The 16,257-nt window shown below is 44.2% G+C and overlaps 2 protein-coding genes across 8 annotated transcripts in view; both read left to right on the top strand.

Moving 5' to 3' along the window:
- The window catches only part of ehbp1 (EH domain binding protein 1), a 118,822-nt gene extending 114,899 nt beyond the window's left edge, over positions 1–3,923 (top strand). For 5 of the 6 annotated variants that reach the window (XM_081722280.1, XM_027017819.3, XM_027017818.3 and 2 more), the window contains 2 exons: positions 2,247–2,361; positions 2,725–3,923. In XM_081722280.1, coding sequence (XP_081578406.1) covers positions 2,247–2,361; positions 2,725–2,815 — 206 coding nt within the window. In that variant the 3' untranslated portion in view covers positions 2,816–3,923. Of the gene's footprint in view, positions 1–2,246; positions 2,362–2,724 lie in introns of those variants that run through there. The other variant, XM_081722282.1, reaches the window with a different exon arrangement.
- A 3,882-nt stretch (positions 3,924–7,805) lies between these two features.
- otx1 (orthodenticle homeobox 1) lies at positions 7,806–13,377 on the top strand. Of its 2 annotated transcripts, none has more exons than XM_081722291.1 (4): positions 7,806–8,283; positions 9,814–10,087; positions 10,522–10,676; positions 11,676–13,377. In XM_081722291.1, the coding sequence occupies exons 2-4, from the start codon at positions 9,991–9,993 to the stop codon at positions 12,411–12,413; spliced, it is 990 nt and encodes a 329-aa protein (XP_081578417.1). In that variant the 5' UTR covers positions 7,806–8,283; positions 9,814–9,990; the 3' UTR covers positions 12,414–13,377. The 2 variants fall into 2 exon arrangements, with proteins under 2 accessions (XP_081578417.1, XP_081578418.1); XM_081722292.1 differs by having other exon boundaries at positions 7,812–8,283; positions 10,525–10,676.
- The last annotated feature ends 2,880 nt before the right edge of the window (positions 13,378–16,257 follow it).

Below are 16,257 nucleotides of genomic sequence, written 5' to 3'. Positions count from 1 at the left end.
CTCTCATCGTCCCTCTTTATTGTTTACCTTCTTAACGAGGGGGGCGGGACACTCTGCACTTGATTGACAGCTGCATGCTGCCTCTGCCGGGCCCGTTGGGGAGTGTCTTTGGCTTTTTGGCCAAGAGTGTCGGAGAGGGAAACGAAGGTGGGACAGAGGGTAACTCTCTCTCTCTCTCTCTCTCTCTCTCTCTCTCTCTCTCTCTCTCTCTCTCTCTCTCCCCCTCTCTCTCTCTCTCTCTCTCTCTCTCTCTCTCTCTCTCTCTCCCCCTCTCTCTCTCTCTCTCTCTCTCTCTCTCTCTCTCTCTCTCTCTCTCTCTCTCTCTCTCTCTCCCCCTCTCTCTCTCTCTCTCTCTCTCTCTCTCCCCCTCTCTCTCTCTCTCTCTCTCTCTCAACCTCTGTGGAAAGGTTTTCGTTGGCTGTAGCCCCCTCTCCATTGTGAAGTGGGCATTGTCTTTTTCCTTCTTTTTGTTTTTTTGATGGAGGGGTTGAAGGAATGACAGTGAATTACAGAGATGGAGGGGGGCAGTGCAGAAAAGTGTGAAAATGGAAACCGGTGAGTGGGCCTTTGGGACAGAGGAATCACTGAAGGAAAATCACATCTGAGCAATTTTACCTTTTATATGATTTATTAAAGAATGCCACATGCTTATTTCAACACACACTGAGGTTCTCTTTCCTGTTCCTAACGTCCAGTATTTTGTCAGATACTGAAAATCAAGTCTCCGTTGTTGCACCCTCCCATCTTCAGTGTTGTTCTGAGAGGTGCGTCGTTTTGAGTGTTTTTGGCGTGGCAACAGTGCACGCTACGGAGGAGGAAGCGGTCCGGGGCGGTTGGAGGGCTCGCAGCCATGTCGGACGCTGCCGCCGGGCGCCGCCCCCCCCACCACCACTTCAAAGGCCAAGCGGGAGGAGTAGAGACCTTTTAGACTCCACCTCTGCTCCCAGCGGGTCACAGGCATGGCCAGGCCCCGCCCACCCGTCAACACATGGTCACACCACCGTAGCGAGAAAAAAAAAACATTTATTTTTAATAACATGCACTTATTTTAAGGACTGACCTTTTCAGGGCATGGATTGGCCTTGAAGACGTTTTACACACCCTGCCCTGGTCTGCACAGAAATCAGTTCAAATACGGCTACATCGTCTAATTATCAATACATGGTCTGATACATGTCCATGAGGTGAGTGAGAGCGAGCACAGACCAGGCCCCATGCTGTGGGCAGGTAGGGCGTTGCCTTCAGGCTTTTTTTTTATGTGCTCCATGAAGTATGTGAAGTCAGCGCACGGATACCAGCAGGCTTGAGAATGGGCCCAGGTAACCTAGCAGCCACTGGTATCTCTCCTCATATCTCCACCAATATGAGTCATGGTTGATTGGAGTAGCCAGGATGTTTTTTAGGCTGGCTTTCCTGGCCAGTTTGGCACGATGTTCCAACATTTTCCTGCACAAGTAGACTTGATTTATTGACACTGTTGAAAAAGAACACTCTGAACTTCAAATAACTCAATTTGCAGTCTGCAGTGAGAAACTTCCAGCCAGAGCCTTTAGGAGTTCTGCTTGTGCTTTAATCTGTTTGGGAGAGAGTGACCCTGTGAGAACTGCGGGTGCCTTGGGCATGCGCTCTGAGGCGCTGGCAGTCCGGTGGGGTGCCAGGTACACAAGGTGTGGAGAAATCGTGGCAACTTGCGTCGGCAGCTAGTGCGGGCGCTCTGACCTCACCTTTGCGGCTCTTATCTGAGTTTCTCCTGTTTGTGACTTCCACGCTGAGGTAACAGGTGAAACACCCATCACTGAAGCTCCTACTCACATCACCCTCTGATTCACAGCAGTCAGGCCTTAAAGTTCAGAACACAGTACAACCAAGCCACAAACTCCTGTCACGACAAATAAAATAATGAATAGCAGGGCTCACAGTTCTCCGACGTTGAAATCCTGTGGCAGTCTTGTGGGGAAGCTTTAGTGGAGCTTGTGGCCAGTTAGTCCTCTCAGGCCGGAGTCTTCTTTAGCTTTTCCCCTCTGTCCGTCTCCGCTCAGTTAACTCCTCAGTGTTTAATTAACTCTGGCAGTGTTCTCTTGTGTCCAGCTGGACCTGCATGAAGGCTCTTGGTGCTGGGGACGGTGGGGTTTATGGAGGTGAAGCCATGTGTGCGTTGATCAGGTGTAGCTGTATACTGCACACGGCCCTGTGCCCTGCTCCTCCCTTTCACTGACCCCTGAAGCTCCTCTCACTGTTGATTCCAGACTGGCAGAAGACCGAGGCCCAGAAGCGCCGTGAGCAGCTTCTCCTGGATGACCTGGTCATCCTGGTCAACAAACGCGACGCACTCGTGCGAGATCTCGATGCACAGGAGAAGGAGTAAGTCTGCTCCCCTCTGTCTCCCTCCTTTCCCCCTGCAAAGCATTCTGGGATAGTTGACCCAGAATTAGCCCTCCACTTGTCACAAGTATGACTTTGAGGTCATTTTGTAGGCTGGAGTTTGTCACCTGTGTTTTCCCCAGTGCTTGCTGTTTGTTGAGTGGGGGGTGAGTGAGCCACCCTGGAACCGCAGAGCTTCACCAGACCTGGGCCACAGAGCCACACAGCCGAGGAGGCAGCATTGCAGGTTGCCTCGTCTCAAGTCCCAGTCTCTGACCTCTGACCCTGCGTGTGTGTGTGTGTGTGTGTGTGTGTGTGTGTGTGTGTGTGTGTGTGTGTTTGTGCGCGTGTACCCTTTTGCAGGGCGGAGGAAGAGGATGAGCACCTGGAGAGGACTCTGGAACAGAACAAAGGAAAGATGTCTAAGAAAGAGGAGAAGTGTACCCTTCAATGACCGTCATTGGGACAGAAACACACTAAAATGACTAAGGATCAAAAGAGTATTCACTGCAATTTCAAGAAATGTATTATTATCATACTGAACCACACGTCAACACTTATGTTTATTTCAACTTTATATGAAAGTTGGGTCCACAATTCTAACCCTGGGCTGGTGGGTAACCCTGACTAACACCTTGGGTTTCCTGTACACTGATGGATTACGTTTCACACACGGTAATAGATTATGCTCCATTTTGTTTTGATTGCAAACAAGGTACTTTTATGTGGTAGAGGCGTAATGCTGAAACCAAGCCCAAGCCTTTCTGCGGAGCCGAACAACCCGCAGCCCAGTGACTCGGAGAGAGCCAGACCAGACTCTCGGCCTTTCGGTCCGTGACGTGTCAGGCGCACGTAGCCTCTTAGCCTTGACAACGTGGGCTCATTTCACATGCGGGAGATTCTGAGTGCAAAGTTTTTAGGTACAACACAGCGTTGTTTTATAAGGAATGTTTCATTAACATTTATTGGATTTCCAAAAAAAAAGAAAAATATTTATCATTTCAACTTGGAGATCAAAACATGTCAGCATATTCTTTATAGCAAGCAGTGTTTATTATTTAATGAATATCTCTTTAATGAATGTCTCTTAATTACACTACTTTTTAAATGTATAGAATATCTTCTGATGGGAATGTTGCATTTACAAATGCACACTTTTTTTTATTACATATTTTTTGTTCATGGATGGTTTACCAAACATTTAAGATCTAGTAAGTTGGGATGTGTAGTACTTTTAAGTACTTGCTTATAGGGGAGTGAGGGTCAGGCTGTATATTTCATTTGACTGTCTGGGGGGGGACTTGCAATATCTTATATACAGGAGCACTCTGAGATCAGATTTGAATTAATGTCATTTGTCTTTTAAGATATGTGCAAGTGACCATCTTCACATCCACACGCATTAACTGAGGACCTCGTTAATATTTATTGTATACTTAAAAAGAGATCCATGCTTTCATATGTCTCTGGTTCACATCTCGTGCTGCTGACTTATTGTGTGAACATTTGTTTATTTATTCCTAAAATTACCAGTCATCAATAAAAACCGAAACGCTTTCATACTCTTAACTCATGCGTGTTTTTTCGGTACCAGTGTAAGCTGTAATGAAACGAACGTTATCGCGTCGTATTCGCCTATCACGGGTTTGCGGTTATTAAAGTTTATTTTCCATTCTTTATGTACCGGCTGCGTTAATACATTTGAACGTTTTGGATTTTCTTACACCGGTTGTAAATATGGACTTTGATTTAATTTGGCCTGTCAAATTGTTCCGTGTGCTGAATAACTTGTTTTTCCAGTGACGGCTCCAAAACTAAAAGCGCTTTGGTGGTTTTATTTTACTTTTTATTAGTTATTAAGCAAGGGACAACAACTAAAATCTCTTTTTTGTGTTACCTGTAATTCTTTCGGCATCATTCCATGTGTCAGGTTAACTAGGCGCAGGGTAGGCAAAGAACGAATTTAAAGTTGTGCGTTAGTTGCGAACGTGAAAAATGTTGATTTTGCCACAAACTGGACACGCTGCAGACCCGCGAACTCCAGTCGGTTAGCGGTGGCGAAAACGCGACTTTCTTTGGACTTCCCTGATTCTTTATGCGTATTTATAAATTGGTATTTGTATTTCGTTTTGCTTGAGGTCGATGTCGAATAGCCGCTCCTCGGAGTGAGATTAGGCTAAATCACTTTGTCTAAAAACATCTGCTTTCTCTCATGGTACTCGCCCGGTCGCAGAGGCTTGTGGCGATCGGCTGCGTCTTAACTGGTCGCCGGAGCCCCGATTTATCAGGGAAATACGTCCTGACAGCTGACGTCCTCTTTGGCCTTTAATACTTTCAAATTAATTTGCTCATCGTCTCTCTGCTTGTGTCCGACTGTACGTGTGAGTTATGTCCCCCAGGACTCTTTGGTTTTGTGTTTTGTTTTTGTTTTTGTTTTTTTTCTTGTTTTGTTTTGGTGGGTTTTTTTATTCCGCAGTTATGACGGATGGCTGTAATGTCATGAAAGGAACACACTTAACGGTCCTCGCAAACGATTACACCGCGTGTTTTTTTTCTTTGACTAATACAGTTTAAGGATGCTTGTCATAATTTTGTACATTAGAATTGCCGCGTGGTCCGTGTAATCCTTATGAAATACGCTGTGGTGGGCTTCCCTGCCAAAATGACCACTTTAAACAATTTCATCGCTCATTTTAGATAGTCTATCTAATTCAAAGCCTGGGCTATTTGAAACGGTCCGCCACGATTATCTCTTTATAATACATCCGGTTTATCCATTCGACGCCTTTAACTGTTTCTCCATTTTCTGCGATAATAATGTTTGACATTTTCGATGTCTAAAAGACCGAAGGGGCCCGCCGTACTGTTACCGAATCGCATTTAATTTCTTTTAAGCGCAACTTTTATTGAAACAAAAGTGCCCAAACTTTTTTTGCGTGTTAGTGTCTCAGATCTCGGGCTTTAACGAAAGAATTGTCATTTAAATATATTAAATTAGCTGCACTGTGTTTAGCAAATTGGAGGATAACATTGATTTTTATTTCACAACTACTTCAATTCACAAATATTTAATTTGATTTGTATTTTAGGTGGCATGTTTATGCTGCTGGACAGACAATATGACTAATGTAAAATTATTTGAAAAGGAAAAAGCCATTTTCGTCATAATTGCCTGCTTTTAGAATTTATTGCCACAATTTTACTATTTATTGCCACAAATTAAAACTTAAACAGTATTATCAAAAACATGATTTTCTTACCTGAGTCTCACTTGGGTTTTTTTTCAGCGGTATCAGGATTACCACGAATTGAGCGTTTTTCTAAATGTGTAAGAATAAAAATGAAACAAACAAATCTAAAATGTGACTTCGCTTTGCACGCAGCAAAAAGGCGGCTTTCCGCGCGACGCTGCGAATGCTGGGCTCGAGATGCGGACCCCCGCGCGCCGTCGGGTCCCGCGCCGTGGCGACGCAGCTGCTTTGAAGTCCGTGGCCTCACTTCTGCAGGTGTTAATCAGTTGGACTTCACAGGGCACCCGACCATCGAATATCCTTCCTGCGTTATAAAACGGGCCAAGGGAAAACGGTACCGATCCTTCCGAGGAAGGCCTCTTACAATATACCGTGTTTTATGCATCACCGTTTTATTAAGCACCGACAACATCCGCGACCTGCTCCGGTCCTGTCGGCTAAAGAGAGAAAACTTTTCCCCCTCCTCTCTTCGCCTCCTCTAATCCCGAGATTTATGGGCTCAGCATTAAGAAAATTCGACTGCAATTTGGGATTAGACAAAATACTCTTATTACAAAAGCTTCCTGCAACTTGATAACTTGATACTTGTTCTGGGTTTATTGCGCGGTCTCAGCCACATCGGGACTGAGAAAATAAGAAGAAAACAGGAGAACTGCAGTAATAAATGCTGCGTTTTATGTGTTGGGGGGATCACACTCGTTAACGACTCTTCTGCATATACATTTTTTTTTCCCCGGGAAAAATAGTTTAGGAGTTGGTGGAATGCGTTGCGTTTGAGGCCTGCACAGGCTTTTTTACATAGTAAAAACGTTTGTTAGGCTGGTTTTTACGGAGCCTCCTCCGACCAATAACTTTTCTCCATTGTTTGCTATTGGCGGCTTACGGCGGCATCTCAGTTCTTTCTGAGGGCACTTTTGTCGATGACTTTATAGATCTGTAGAGCGACGTGCAAAGCCGGCCTTTGACTGGATGGCCCATATAGTAAAAATGTAATTTCGTTCCTACAGCGGTCACTTGCTTTGAACATTAGCTCGCTTTCAGCCCAGGCCTCAATTAGAAGGAGTTTATTTTGAGACATCAACAAAAGGAGCGAGCGAAGCCTTATTAAAGTGCCGTGAGCATCTCGCCGACCCTTTGAGAAACAGTGGAGGGAATACTGCGCCCTCCGTGATATTCTGTTACCGTATTTTATTGGCGTTTCTTTGGGAAAGTGAGGCTTGAAAGGTGCTTTTCTTTGATTCTTCGGTCCCGCGATTCTCCCGACGTTGATTTCATTTATTTTCTGGATCGGCTGAGTTTTTCTTCAATCCCTTTCACATTTCCCCTCGGCGCGTTAAAAGAGTCCGCCTATTAAACTTTACACAGACTATTCTGAAATGTAATTCTAAGTGGGGATTAGCCAACCATTAATATTCATGAGATAGGCTTACAATAAAAATGAAAATAGATAAAGTGGATAAATTAAACTTTTTGCTGCATTTTTTTTATCCCGTGCTAAATCGATGGACATTATGAATTGTGAGCTTATGTGGCTTTAACGGTATCTGAAACCATTCAGCATCAAAAGGCAGTCGGTAAATGTATCGTTGAGTCTGGGATTTTAGTGGCCCGTTTACCATTTGAGATGAGTCGAAGGCCCTCAAAGTTTTTCAGTGCCACAGTGACGTTAAAAGCGCTCACTGATTTACCGTCTGTGCGTATCCGCGGCACAAGGCCAAATTTGCTCATTGTTTCCGCGCACCAAGCCTATATTTAACTTCACAGCCTTTGCAGTCTCTTATTAAAACGCTGTAGCCTGCTCCCAAAGTAGGGAATTAGCACAATTACAACACATCAGTCTTATTCCGTTTCAAGCACGCCCGAATTTTCATCGTGGTTTTGTAATTATCATATTTCGCTACTTCGATTTTCGTAATAAAAAAATTATGTGACGGTGCACCTTTGTAAAAGGTAAAAGGTTTCACCTTTTGAACACTTTAGATCTTTTCCCTATATTAATCTAAATAATCTAGATAAACTCAAATTTCGCTCTAGACTAATTCGAATACCTCCGATTTTACGCGCTGTTCTTTTTAGCCGTTAAATTTGAGTACTTTTCTTTATGTTTTAGACATTTCCGTCGCTCTTAAAAATTGCCCGGACGCCGAAGGTTTGCGCTGTCTTCAGTCACACGGGGGTGGGGGTTCCGGGCTGATCGCGACGTTGACTGGCTGCTCTTGCTGTCGCTCCCGCACAGAGAGCGCTGCGATTGGCTGCAGGGGGAGGCTCTGCAGGTGTCCTAGGCTCATAGAGAGGCAGGCTTAGGAGAAGGCGATCAATCTCCATCCGTCTACATTAGCAATCACCTTAACGCAGTGACTGACACGAACAAGCAGCCAAAGCAAATGACTTTGATTTATTTGCTTTTAAAGCCCGGAAACGCGCTTTGAATAGGTTACGGCGAGTACAGCGGCGGAAGATCACGTGTGTGATGTCCATGTAGTCGTTTACCTGAATTTTAAGGAGAGTTTTATAGGTTATTTATTTGTTTTGAGCTGCTTCGATTTTGCTTCCCTGATCTCTGCCATTGGCTGGATAATTTTTTTTTTTTTTTTTAATCGTTGAGGTTTCTGTGCCGGTCTGTGCGAAAAATACACCTGACAAGGGAAGAGAGCGGAGAGGTTAAACAAAGGTAAGCAAATGTTACTTTTAAGCATTAAAGTGTTTTCGGAGTGGGTTCCAGTGTGAAATGAAGTTTTCGCGGTCATGCACTAAAATAAAAGTTTTTGCTTAAGGCCACGATGAGGCGAGTCGAACCGGTTAGTTAACCCGCAAATTAAACTTCTTTTCAAGACACTTTCTGGGATTAGTGCTGCCGTGTCGCTGATTTGTTGTGAATCAAGTAGTAGACTAGCAATCATGCAGTACTGCGGCCAAGCACTCAGAATAAATTAAATATAGTTAATAGAAATTTGATACGTTTATGTATTAATTTCAAGGAAGACGAACAGTTTAAGGGTGGAATCGTTCGCCACGACCGGGGTGCTCGCGGGGTAATTGGTGAGGAGTGTTTTGTTTTTTTGTTAATTTATTTTATCGATAAGACTGTAGCCTAACCGCTCTCCCCGGAGGTCTAATCTACATTGTAATTGGTTTCATTTGCACGAAGATTCCGTCTTTTTAACCGCTCCTTACTGGGCTAAACATAGTTAAAGAAAAGGTCTGAATATACAGAACCCCGAGAAGCAACTCGGCCAACAGCTAGGATACACACAACTCCCGGTCAGATAGATTAAATCATTCAGATTAGACGGGTTTAAAAGGGAAGACTTTTATTTAACTTTTGTAAAATGGAAATACACAATTCTAACGTATTGTATCAACATAAGTTTGACAATAGTTGATGTGCTTGACTAATAGTTAAAATCACTCGAGTGATTTTTAAAAAAATCTGTTAGTTTTTCCAAGTTAACGTTTTCTCTACAAATTAATTTACCGACTGTAATATAATGCTGTATTTGTGATTATAATATAAAGCCGTTACGAAGGTGAGTGAGGCCTGCACAATATTCTATCGAGGTTTCTAATTTCCATTTCGATGTCGTATTGGGCCTACGATAGTATTTTTATTGCTTTCACCCATGTCGAATAAAGTCGTACTAACCAATATTTGAAATTTCTCAAAAATCTTTAAAAATGAATGTTAATGTTTCAAATCAACTTTAGCCGTCGAGCGCAGACAAAAACACAAAAGTAGCCTAATAAACACTCCACCTCTTAGAAACCTTCAAAATTGGACAGTAACTCTTTGGGCGGTGCTGAACAGTGAAACTGAATATAATTTGAGCAAACGGATCACAATCTGAAATTGTGTGTACAAATTGCTAGTAGGCTACATCCTATCCTTCCCGAAAGTATAGGCTATAAACGATTGATTGATTTAATGGGAAGAATTATTACTGGTGTGATACTTGCTTTGTGAACTACTTTATATTAAATATAACACGGTGGCATCAACACCTGTTATTTGAGCACTAAGCTTAATACATTTCCCGAAAGAGAGAACACTATAACTAAGCCGTGATGCAAATTTGTTGTCTCGTTTCGATACATTTGGTCCAGGCAGTTTGTGGCTTTCCTTCATTTGCTCACGTCAGGATGATTTCAAAAGTGCTGTTTTCTACGTGACCGGAATGTGAAAATGTTTTGTTTTCGGTTTCAGGCTGCCGTGAGCTGCCCTTCTGCTGGACCTCCTGGGTTAGTGTCCCCGAGCAGTGGAACGGGCCTAATAACGTTCGCATTTTGGCGCCTTACTTTGGGTCTGCACTCCGTCAAACTGCAACATCGGGGGAAATCGAACTACTGGCAAGATCTGGGGGGACCCGTGACTGCCTCTAGTATGATGTCATACCTCAAACAGCCCCCCTACGCCATGAACGGCCTGGGGCTAAGCGGCGCCGCCATGGATCTACTTCACCCGTCGGTCGGCTATCCAGGTAGCCCACACACACACACACTCACACGCACACACACCAAGTTTCAACACGCATGTTTTCTTCACTAGCGCCGTTATTATAGGATGCTTGTAGACTGTTAGATATTGCGTAAGTACTTAACGTGTGGTGTTTTAGTATTTTTAGGTAAATAAGTTTTCAAAAAAAGGTGCTATTTTCAAATGGAATGTGAGTTTGGGTGAAATTACTTTGATACGATGTGTTGTGTTTAGTCTAATAATCTTACAGAGCTATAGTGAAATCTGTGCATGCAAATCTGTTTCAAAAAGGCATATTGACTATTAAATTGGATCAGCTTGCATAAATAATTTTTTATTCTTAAAAATCCTCTCTGTAATTGCAGAAATTGTGCGATAATGAGCGTTTCTATCTTTTTTTGTTTTTTGTTTTTTTTATAAATCTCATTTTGTTTTTAGCAGCAACGCCAAGAAAACAGCGGCGTGAGAGAACAACCTTCACGCGCTCTCAGCTGGACATTCTGGAAGCGCTCTTTGCCAAAACGCGTTACCCGGATATATTTATGCGAGAAGAAGTGGCATTAAAAATCAACCTACCCGAATCCAGAGTTCAGGTAAGTTTGCATTGCAATCATTTAAATAACTTATTTTTTGATATGTACAAACCGCCGGTGAAATGCGTCCCGGTGTGGCCCCCTACCGAGTCTTGTAGACGGTGCTTAACCGACTTTAACGCGTCGTTTTTAGCACCATTTTAGTATTTTTAGCATCATGTCGTTACGTGTCGTTCGTCGTGGATTATAAAGAAACTGTATTAACCTCGACGTAGAAAAGCGATGCTTTTGCCGCTGACCCCTAGCTTGGTCAGAAGGGGCCCATCGCCTGTCCATTAACATTATTGGACTTTGTCAGCGAAATAAGGCGCTTTAACGTGCTGTGTATCCGGTACTGTTGTCTTCAGGTACCTGTGGATGAAAAATGCTTTTCACGTTTGGCCTGCTGTGTTTGAGGGTCTGTCGGCATGGCGCTGGTTTAAACGGGGCCCCTGGGAAAGAACGCTTTGTCCTAGACATTAACGACGCTTTTTAAAATATATTTGAGTTATTCTGAATCGTTCTGTGCGACTTTAGCCAGCTATGCAAAAGAAGAGTTTTTCCTCTGCCTTTTTTTTTCCCCCTCTTGAAATTTTGTTTGCTAATAAGTGTGAGTGAGGGGGGGAGAGGGGGGGGGTGTAAAACGCTCTAGATGGACAGATCCTCCTGCCACTATTGAATTACCATCTCTGGTGAGAAACTCAATAGGCTACGGTCTCCCTGCCGCCTCCATGTGCTGTAATGAGATCTACGGGCCTGAACAGAAAGCCTCTATGCAAATGAATATAACTAATGGCCAATGACAAGTCGTTTTCCACACTGATGCTGTACAGTGGTCCCTCCACTTGTCCTTCAGACGAGCAGGCAAAGCCTCTTTAATCATTTAATACGGGCTGTGCCTGCATGTGTGCTTTTCTATCGCCTATAAATTAAGTTGAATCTATACATGCAGTGTGTGCACACAGTTCCGTGCTTGCGTCAGCCTTAGTTTAACGTGTGCGCGCGCGTGTGTGTTTTCAGGTGTGGTTTAAGAACCGACGGGCAAAGTGTCGTCAGCAGCAACAGAGCGGAGGTAGCAGCGCCAAAGCTCGTCCAGCGAAGAAGAAATCCTCCCCCACACGCGAGAGCACAGGCTCGGAGAGCAGCGGCCAGTTCACTCCCCCGGCGGTCTCCAGCGCCGGCTCCTCCTCGTCCTCTTCCTCCTCTTCCTCGACCAACCACACGGGCATCGGCAGCACGTCTACCTCCATCAGCACCGTCTCGTCCATCTGGAGCCCGGCGATCTCACCCGGCTCAGCGCAGCCTGCCGCCTCGCTGCCGGAGCCTGTTCCGCCTTCCAGCGCCTCTTGCATGCAGCGCTCGGTCTCCGGCTCTGCCGCTTCCTCCTACCCCATGTCCTACAACCAGGCGGCGGGGTACAGCCAGGGCTACCCGGCCCCCTCCGGCTCCTACTTCGGCGGCATGGACTGTGGCTCCTACCTGGCCCCTATGCACTCGCACCACCACCCACCCCACCAGCTCAGCCCCATGACGCCGTCATCCATGCCTACGCACCCGCACCACCATATCAGCCAGGCTTCTGGCCACCACCACCACCACCACCACCACCAGCCGTACAGCGGAGCCAGCCTGGCCTTCAATTCCTCCGACTGCCTGGATTACAAGGAGCAGACGCCTTCTTCCTGGAAAATCAACTTCAACGCCACAGACTGTTTGGACTACAAAGACCAGACGTCCTGGAGGTTCCAAGTCTTGTGATCTTCTGGTGGTGGTGCCTTTTTTTTTTTTTTTCTCCTTTTTTTTCTTCTTCTTCCCCCTTTCTGCACATTTGTCACCACCAACACTCCACACGTTCCTTACTGTTTTATAGTGTGCTGAGTTTATAAATATATATAAATATATATATATGGAAAAAGACAAGTTATACGAACTTACAGAGTTAACAAAATAGTTAGATGTTCATCAATGTTTTCTAAAGGGAAGGAAAAGATCCCCTTCATTTTAATTTTCAGACAACGAGCAAGAACAAAAGGCAAATCAAAACAAGCCCTTTTTGACGATGAAAAAATGACAGAAGATACAGAATGCTGGACGATCTTAGTGTTTTTAATCAAACTGAAGTTGTCCTCCTTCCCGCCGTGACGTGACGGCGACGCGGCCGCTCATCCCGGAGGTCTGGATTACGCCCCCCCCCCCCCCCCCCCCAAATCATGAGACTGAGCGCTAAGAAACTGATTTTACCGAAATGTCTCAAACCCTGTACAGCTGATTTTGTTTTCTTAAATTCGTTATTTTTTAGGATCTGAAAGATTTTAGTAAGCTTTGACCAAGCTGAATCTTGTACATATATATTTGGGTCAGTTACAGTGACCATATTTAGTTGGTGTTGCTGGATATAAAATTGTTTAAGACTTTGAAACGACTTTATGTAAATCTTTTCCCAAATATCCAAAGATTAAGAATTGGCCGCTGGACACTATTTGATATGCTGAATACTTTGCTTTTGTTACCCTGGAAAACGAGCTAAACTTTTTATATGAAGAACACGTGTATGGAAAAAATCAAGTGAAAAAAAAAAAAAGAAAAAAGAATGCCAGATGTAAATTGATTTGGCTTTGATATTTCAAGATTCGATGACAGAAACTGGGTGATTAAACGGGGTGGCTGCGTTGTTCTAACTGAAACACGTAGCGGGCATTTGCAGGGCATGTTGGATGTTTTTCTCAGCACTTGACTGACTTTTCCCACCTCACATGGTTATGGGGTTTGTAATGTGGACGCGGAACGAACACTTCCCGAATGCCAGTAACCTGCTGAATGTAGTCCAGCTAGGCCTTTACATTCTTGTCCGTAATAATAAAGAACAGTTAACTACCAACTTATGCGGCTTTGTACGGCCCGTTTCCAGCGTTAGCATTCATTTGCAAATACACACATTTTCAGCGCAAAGGGGGAAACATTAAATTGTTTAACACAATAGTTATGTGGGGTTTTCTATCTCGCGACGGGCCAGACAAGATGACGTTTGTGCTTCTTTCACGCGCTCTTTTCAGTGACGGAAGTTCAGAATGATGTCATTGTTCGCTGCTGGGAATTGTTCGTTCTTTTTCCCTCCGCAATCTCAGAGCCAATTCGAGCAGTGTTTGAATTGAGAAATTAAACGAAATCCTAATCGCAACGTTGGAGGACCCTTTTTTTTATTCTCATTCATGTTATGTATGTATGTATTGTTTTACTTTTTTTTTTTTTTTTTTTTTTTGGAATATTCACCTTTTTTGTTTGTTTTAATGCAAGAGGGCAGAATCTAAACCTAACTAAAATTATACGTAAATTGAGTTGACATCCTGTCGGACAAACGTACTGAGGCGACAAAACTGCCAAACGCGTTAAATATTTATGCTACTTTTTAGATCAAGCCGTAATTGAATGCGCAAGCGCAAAGGCGTGATAATTGCCTCCCCGCGGAACCTCTACGCGCAACAGCGCGAGTGAGGTTCTCCTAAATAACCCCGGGGCAAAATCGGCACTTCTGATTCGGTAATTACGTGGGTGGGTCTGGGTTAATGGGTCAAACTCGGAGAGGAAGGCAGCCGTCAGGCACCAGTCGGGCCTTTCGTACAGCGAGTGGGGCGAAAACACTTAGCTTGACAAAGCTGTGTCCACGGACGTGTTGCGACAGGACGCCGGAGGAATGCGCGATAACGCACCGCTGTCTCTTACATCATCCGAGAGCAAAGTTCTTTCCTTCACTTATTTGAGGGAAATTATTCCCGCCGCGTTTGCCAAATTTCTAATTCGTTACCGCATTTAATTGTAATTTAGATTTTAAAGTATACTTTTCGATCAGGATTTTTGCAGTTGTTCAACAACTTCGTTTTCGTTAAGAAATTCGTTTTCACGTGGCGTTGTTAATGAGAGCTGAACGCGAGACTTTAATCAGAGTTGGTGCGGGACTGGCGTTTAATTATTGATGTACAGCAGCTGCATAAACATTTCCGTCAGGAGAACATTAAACATGTTTGCCTTGCTACTTAGAGCGGGCCTCCGCGGGCTGTGACGGCGGGAGCCCGTACCCCCACGTCCCTACATAAACACGGACGCATTTGTAGAATTTGCATCAGACAAACATTTGCGGGGGGAATCGTCTCAGGAATGCGGCGGACACGCGCTCACGTGGTGCACCTGCTCGAGGGAGGACGAGCGCGAGAGGATTGTGCCAAACGTGTGTTTTTCCTCCCCATTCTCCGATTACAGTTGCTAATATTTCATATGCCGACGTCACGCCTGACATAATTGTCCTTTCTTTAATTAGCGTGATATTATGAAGCCATCAGGCTCGTTTCGCGCTACACTTAATTCGTTCTCTAAATATTTAATATCGTGTTGTTGGGTGGTATTGAAAAAAAAAAAAATGCATGGTCCACATTTTAACATGTAGTAATTATTTTCGAGATCAGTCCTGTTTTGACAGATTTTATGAAACGGGGAGGATTAACTAGGATGAGATTTATAGCGAAAAGATGGGGGAGGGATCTTTTTGACGTCGTGCTAACTGTCGCATTTAATTGACTCATGGCGCTAATTGCCGCTTGTATCCTAACGCCCTTATCACACCATGCATACATGCGAGCCGGCTCGTAACACGAACATCACTAGTTTTTGAACGAATAAACTCTTTTAAATATGGCAACCGTTCACTTAAAAACCTATGCCGTACTAACACCTGCATCTCACGTTGATAATTGCATTTGTTTTGCCTTCCACTTCAGATTGTCACGGTATTGTTGATTTCTTTTTTGTGTTTAAAGAACAACTAAAACACCATTGCCGGTTAGTACGGAAGCTTTTCCGAATTAAACTCCGTCCTGCGTAAAGGACGAAGAGGACTGTTAACGTTTAGTCTATTGTTGCTTTGTGCGCCTTAATTGAACAAAAGCTAAACATATTGTACACTTTTAACAGTTTGTGATTGTCTTGCAATCAACCACATCCCGTTAACCGGTTATTTTACCAGCAGGGTGCGATTTTCTAATGTTTACCGAAAGACACAACTACTACTGCCTTGCAGATATGTTCACCAGACCAAACGTTACAATTGCATACCGACTAATTCTCACATTATTACACGTAAAAACTGTAAAAGAGAGTAGCAGCAAAAAGCCGTTAAGGAAATATACGGGAGACTGCTGACCGGAGCCAGTTCGCGGAGATGAGACCCAATGCGCGCAGTACGGTGTCCTGCGCCACAAACCGACTGCTGATTCCGGACCACGCGGTCTTACGGAAACGCTGAGAATGAGGAAAAAACTACGACACGGATTTATTTCAACAGCGGTTATGTGTAAGTCCTGACAGCGGCTGATAGATACATTGTGACCCCAGAAAGGACAGTTTGTGGTCACAAACGTGACCATAGCGGATTTACTGTCCTGCCAGTCTTCGCTCAGCAACTGCATGACAGCACTTCTGAGCGCATATATATATATATAAAAACACGCGTATTGCAAGCACATGCAGTCGTTGGTTACCTGCAAATATATCCGTTTATGCTTCAATAGCCTAGGGGAGTTTCATTAGTCATTATGTGTTTAATGTTTACCGC

The sequence above is a fragment of the Electrophorus electricus genome, chromosome 10 (genome assembly GCF_041902795.1).
Source record: "Electrophorus electricus isolate QZ-2024a chromosome 10, ASM4190279v1, whole genome shotgun sequence".
NCBI classification, from domain to species: domain Eukaryota; kingdom Metazoa; phylum Chordata; class Actinopteri; order Gymnotiformes; family Gymnotidae; genus Electrophorus; species Electrophorus electricus.
Note: the sequence above shows the minus strand (reverse complement) of the source record. Positions and strands in the feature narration are given on the sequence as shown.